General features: G+C 54.7%; 1 protein-coding gene across 4 annotated transcripts in view; it reads right to left on the minus strand.

Moving 5' to 3' along the window:
* GLCCI1 (glucocorticoid induced 1) overlaps nt 1–5,346 on the minus strand; it is a 57,802-nt gene extending 52,456 nt beyond the window's left edge. For all 4 annotated transcript variants that reach the window (XM_049799055.1, XM_049799054.1, XM_049799058.1 and 1 more), the window contains exon 1: nt 4,364–5,346. In XM_049799055.1, coding sequence (XP_049655012.1) covers nt 4,364–4,835 — 472 coding nt within the window. In that variant the 5' untranslated portion in view covers nt 4,836–5,346. The remainder of the gene's footprint in view (nt 1–4,363) is intronic.
* Nucleotides 5,347–6,000: the final 654 nt, after the last annotated feature.

Raw genomic sequence — 6,000 nt, forward strand, 5'->3', positions numbered from 1 at the left:
TCTTACTCCACTCCTCACTCCACTAGCCTTTTATCTGCTAGCATAACAACGGATATACGTACTTATTACTCAGAACTGGGTTATGCAGTTGTTTTGCATCTTTTTTAATTCCCTTCTCTTACTAATGTTGGCAACGCTTCAGGAGTTATTTGAGGAAGTAAAAGATATTGGGAGCCCTTAACAATTGATTACAATATTTTTCAGATGTCCTTAAAACTAACCATTACCTCCAAAATTTGATACAGAAAAAGGTTTGTACTATAAACAACACAAGTGAAAGTCAGAAAAACATGAAGCATAATATTACGGTACCAACAGAGTTAACACTAAACAAAGCATTTGAGGAAAGCAATATTGAGCTTGAATCATATACAAGTCATTTACACCCTCCATGTATACAAGTGAAAAACCAAACTAAACAGGAAACCCACTCTTATATTTGTACAAGCTACTTTACATAATAACAGAAACTACTGATTTTATCCAGGTAAGGTGAGGAAGAAAACAACTTGCTTTTTTTCTGTAAAACATAAGTGTTCACAAGCAAGTAATATGTTTTGTTTGACTCGTCCAAGGGGTTTTGGGGGATTATTATTGGAATGTCCTTTGTCATGAACCACGCAGCTTCATATTCTGTTGACGTTGCGTTTATGCGATCAGAGATGTATCGGATATATTCCCCCAAGAAAACCATGTCTTGTTACATTCAACCAGGCACTTTTTTAATTGCCAGCTCTCCAAAACACGAATACAGACTATAAAAACGTATCTACTAGTAAGGAACAAACACATTTAAAAATACGAGGAAAGGAGTAGACTCACACATTGCAGGCTTATCCTACGATATCAGAAGTTTTTTCCCCTCTTTTTTCCTTTTTTAGCACCTTGAAATTAGTACATAGCATCCATGACTTCTCATCATTCAGTATCAATACTAACTAAATACAAATAGTGGCATCAATTCTTTCCTACCAACTACAAATCCCCAAATTTGCTTAAAGAAAATAGCAAATTCTTAAAGTTTCAGTTCTAAACACACAGGGTTTTGCTGTAGAACAAAAACATTTACGGCATCCTAGAAAGAAGGGAGAGAAAAGATGATGCTTTCATTCATGTAGTAGTGATGTCAGCGCCTGCAACGGTAGTTGCTCTGACCTGTAGAGGCTCAAAGCTGGAGTGTTTTCACAAAAATCTCCTTTATAAAAAGAACCTGTGGCAAATCACTAAAATATCCACAACAAAATGGCTTAGTAGGATAGCCAATTCAAGGGATCTATACTGGAAAATGCTGAAAGGAGGTGGGGAAGGGGCTGGTGTCTTAAGAAGAGAAAAACATCTATCCATCAGAATCATAAGCAGGCTCCAGCACAAGCATATTCGCGAAACAATCCAAGTCAGACTGCAGAGCCAAAGACAAACAGACCTCCTGCACTGGTGAGAAAAACAACAGGATTATACCTAGAGCCTAAGCTCACATTTATACAGCAGTGGGAAATGGTTTTGAAAAACTGACAAAAAAACTTAATCAAGTCACTTCCCCAAGACCTGCATACTGATAACAACTATAAATAGCTGGAGTAGCACATTGTTTAACAAGCTGCAGCAAGATGGTCTATGTTTGAAAACAGACCATTTTTATTCCGCCCCCCCGCCCCCAAGTCCTCCATTATTACTGCAGCAGTCCTCCGGTTCAGCAATCAATTTTCTATATACTACTATCACTGTATAGACTACAAACATCGTTTTTAGTATCCATACATCACGTACTAAGATGCTGAGAACAAGCAGGGAAACAAAGACAAAATCCTGCCCCATAGCATGCAACTATATTCCAAATTGTGTAAAAACAGCTCTAGGTTGTGGGGCTTTTTTTGGTAACCTTTTTTCATTTGCAAGACTGAAGAAATAGGGTATCTTATTACCCTCGCCTGCTAGAAAATGGTGCCTGTATTTCGGTAAAATAAAGCCGTTGACGTGTGCAATTGTGGTCATTATTAGGGCGATCACGTTGTTTTCATTCATTCATTCAGGATTTGCTAGAGGATGTCAGCTTCTGCAGCAGCAGCTGGCTTGACCCGGAGGAGGGGGAACAAATTCCTTGCAGCGCATACAGATTACAGGGTGCATTTCTGGACGGACCATTTATGATTTTATACGTTGCACTCATTAAACCGAACCAAGCCATGTATGCTGCTAACGCGGTTCACCATGAGGCAAGCTCAAACAAGTTTAATGATGGAAAAGTCATTCAGTACTAATTTATTACGGTTAAAACAGGCCACAGATGAAGAAGACAGAAACCACTTTCTAAAATTAAAATTTCCCCTCCAACAAAAAATTCATACATAGTAACAAAATACTTCACTGCTTTGCAGTGTTTTTCCTTGCTTGCAGGTAACTGCCCACATTCCTCCCTCTCCAATACACCTTAAGCGTAGACCTTTATACACTGCACCACTACAATGTTTTGCTCCGGGTTCACATAATTAATTTACAATATTCAGCAGCAGCAGCAGCACTATTCATATGCACCCATTTTTTTTTTTTGTTTTGCCTAGTTTCCCATTAGCATTTCCCAAAGGTTAAAGGAGGAGGAAAAAAGGAAATTACATTTAGTGTATCATACAGTGGGAAAAATAGGATCCTTAAAATTGTAAATAGAGCTTGAATGAAGCAAAACCACTGACGCTCAGCTCCGTTTTCAAGCATGCAAAAACTTCTGCATAAATAAATGATCTTTTTGAGAAATAAGTTATGAAGTATCTCTGTTCAGATTGACACAACCAATTTGGTCATCTGCATAAGCACAAATACTGTATAGGGTAAATTAACTCCATGTGTAATTGGCAGGGACATTTTGCTCATTTGCAAAATGCTGCCCGTGTCCTAGGACCATTCTGATGACAGAGATTTGCCGAAGTTACAAATACTACAGATCGTAAGGTTTTACTACACATTAAAACTGAAAAGGGGGGGCGGGGAGAAGGTAACAGATTCCACTGCTACAAAACACGTTGGCAAACAACACAGACCACAATTTGCCACAGAAATGAAACACGGCAAGACTTAAGGAAGGAAGAGAACAAGTGAGGGGTATTGAACCACATAAAACGTTCCCAGAAAGAGATGATGTGTGATACCTGATAGCTACAGCAGGATAACATAAAAAGTGCATTTAGTCTGATTCATTCAACTGCTAAAGTGATGGGGGAAGGGGGGAGGAGGTAAGATGGCCACTGCCACTTTAACACGTTCAATAATTTAACAGACAACCTGACGCAGGTTAAGTTGGACTTGCTGGGAATCAATTTTACATTTTAAACTTTACAGGCCTATTTTGGCTACACTGGGGTTGTTTCGTTTTGTTTGTTGTTGTTGGTTTTTTTTCCTTACAGTCTCAAGGATTCAATACTGAATCGCACAAGGAGACTGTGTTATTTGTTTTTAAGCATCTCAGTATGGGAATTTCCTTTTTGTTTTGGAGTCTATGCTTGAAAACATTAGATATTTTAACCCAAGATGCTAAAAAAATGCAAGTCTTTAAGAAAGCAAGCTCTGCAGAGAGGAAGAACGTTTGAGGCTTGGTTTTAACAGACACTTACGAACTGGCTTGTGATACCCCAGATATACATCTAACCCATTAACAACCCGTACTAAATAACTACACCTGTAGACAGGGAAGAGGGTGAATTTCAGACTCGCTCCCCTATTACACACCTCCACTTCCAGAGCCCGTGCGCCAGGGCAGGAAGGAGCAGGGGCACTGTCGTCGGAGCCCCCGCCTGCTCCCCTCCGCCGAGGAGAGGGACCGGGCCGGGCCGGGCCGGGCCGGGGGGAGCCGCCGGCAGCCCCCCGAGGGCGGCGGGGCTCGCCTCCGCTCCGCCGGGGAGGCACTTCCTCCCGAGGCCGGCGCTGGCAGGCGGCGCGGGGGAAGGACGGGGCTGTTTTCCCCGGCTGGCTCTCCACCTCGCCCGAGGAGGAGAAGCACGGCATTTAAGGGCTCGCCCCCCTCCCCGGGGGAGGGCGGCGGGCCGAGGTGCTTCCCGGCGCCGGGCTGCCCTCCTGGCAGGGCAAACCCGGGCACGGCACCTGCCCCGCTGCCGCGGGGTTAGGGCTCACCCTCGTCCCTCCACCCGCGAGTCTCTAAGACTCCGGCGGGGCTGCTCGGGCCGGGCCGGGCCGGGCCGGCACTCCCCCGGGCTCCCACCCCCGCTGGCCCGGGGGGGAGGGCAGGGCAGGGCAGGGCGCACCCCCCGCAGCGGGGAGCTGAGGCCGGGGGTGCCCGGAGGCAGGGCGGCCCCAGCGCGGCCAGCACCCCCGGGGGGCAGGGAAGCGGGGCGCCGGCTTTGTCCCGGTGCTTTACCTCTGTACACCGGGGAGCTGGGGCTCCGTCTCTCGGGTGAGCTGCTCCTCCTGCTGCCGCCGCCGCTCTCCGGCGAGCGCCGCTGCCTGCCCTTCACCCTGCCCGGCTCCGCCGCGCCGCCTCCCGCCGCCAACGGCGGCGTCGCGCTGGGCGGCGGCGGCGGGCTGCCTCCGCCGCGACCCCCGCCGCCGCCGCCGCCCCCCGGCCCGGTATTGCTGCCCACCGAGGCGGAGGGGGACCGGGTCGGGCTGTGCTGGTTGCCCCGCAGGAGCTGGTACGGGACGGTCGCTCGGATGGGCTGCAGCAGCCGGCTGGTGCCCGCCGCGCCTCCCCCGGCGCCGTTGCCGGGGACCCCGGCCGTGCCGCCGCCGCCGCCGGCAGTGGGGGACCCGGCGGCGCCGCGCCTCATCCTCTGCGGCGGGGGCTGGTGGTGGGACGGGGGGGTCTGCGAGGAGCTGGACGAGGAGGACATGGCGGGGATGCGCGGCACCCGGCGGGTCACTGGCTCCGGCGGCTGCGGGGGGCCCGAGCTCGGCTCCCGGCGCCCCGCATGCACCGGCCGCGGGGGGGGGGGGGGGGGGGGGGGGGGGTTGGAGGAGGAGAGGAGGAGGAGGGAGGGGGAGGAAGGAGGGAGGGGGCGGGGCGGGACAAGCGCTTCACGGCCCGAGGGAGTCTCCGCGCCGCCTGCCCGGCTGCCCCCGGCGCTTCCTATCGGCGACGGCGGCTGCTCCCACGCCAGGCTCTGGCCATCGCCGCCCGCCCCAGCGTCGCGGGCACCGGGGGCGCTGCCGAGCCCCGCGGCCGCTCACATCGTACGGCGCTGCCGGCTCAGGGCGGTCGGCGGCGGGGCGCGACGCGGGCGCGCGCAGCCGGAGGGGGTAGGGCGGGGAGGGGGGAAGGCGCTCGCAGCCAGCTCCTGCCTCTGCCGCTGCCCCCGCCGGCGCCCGGGAGCCGCGGCCAGCACCATCCGCTCCCCGCGCCGCCCTGCCTCCGAATGGCAACGCGCAGCCCCGACGCCCGGCCGCGACGGGCAGGGGCGGCAGCCAGGCGCAACCATTGGGCGCCGCCGCCGCGCCAGCCCGGGCTCCCATTGCCCGGAGGCGCCGTCGCTCTCGGCTCTCGACCAATGAGAGGGCGGCGGCGGAGGGCGGCGCGGCGCGGCGCGGGGCGGGGGAGGCGGGCCGAGGGAAGTGGGATGTGGCAGCCGCGGCAGGGGCGGGGAAGCGGTCCGGCGCCCGCGCGTGCTGCCCGCCGGGGGCGGCGCGGGCCCTTCGGGGCGGCGAGGGCGGGCGCGGCTGCGGCTGCGGCTGCGTGCTGACTCCGCCGGCACGTGGCCCGGGCGCCGCCGGTCGGCGGCCGGCCTGCCGTCGGAGGGGCGCGGGGGGGTGAGGGGAGCCGTCCCGCAGCCCCGGCGTTCCCAGCCGTCGGAGCCGGCCCGGCCCGGCCCGGCCCGGGGCCGCTGCGCTCGTCAGGCTTTTCCCTCAGGGGAGCGGCCGGGTTCTCCCCGTAAAGCCTGCCTCCGCCCGGGCCGCCCGCGGCGGGGGTGCGCCAGCGGCCGGTAAAGATGGCCTCCGCCGCCCGGGGGGGGGCTCCGGGAGACGCTGCGGTGGGCTGCGCGAGCCTGCGGGTCCGAGTAA

This window comes from Accipiter gentilis, chromosome 4 (assembly GCF_929443795.1).
Source record: "Accipiter gentilis chromosome 4, bAccGen1.1, whole genome shotgun sequence".
Classification (NCBI taxonomy): domain Eukaryota; kingdom Metazoa; phylum Chordata; class Aves; order Accipitriformes; family Accipitridae; genus Astur; species Astur gentilis.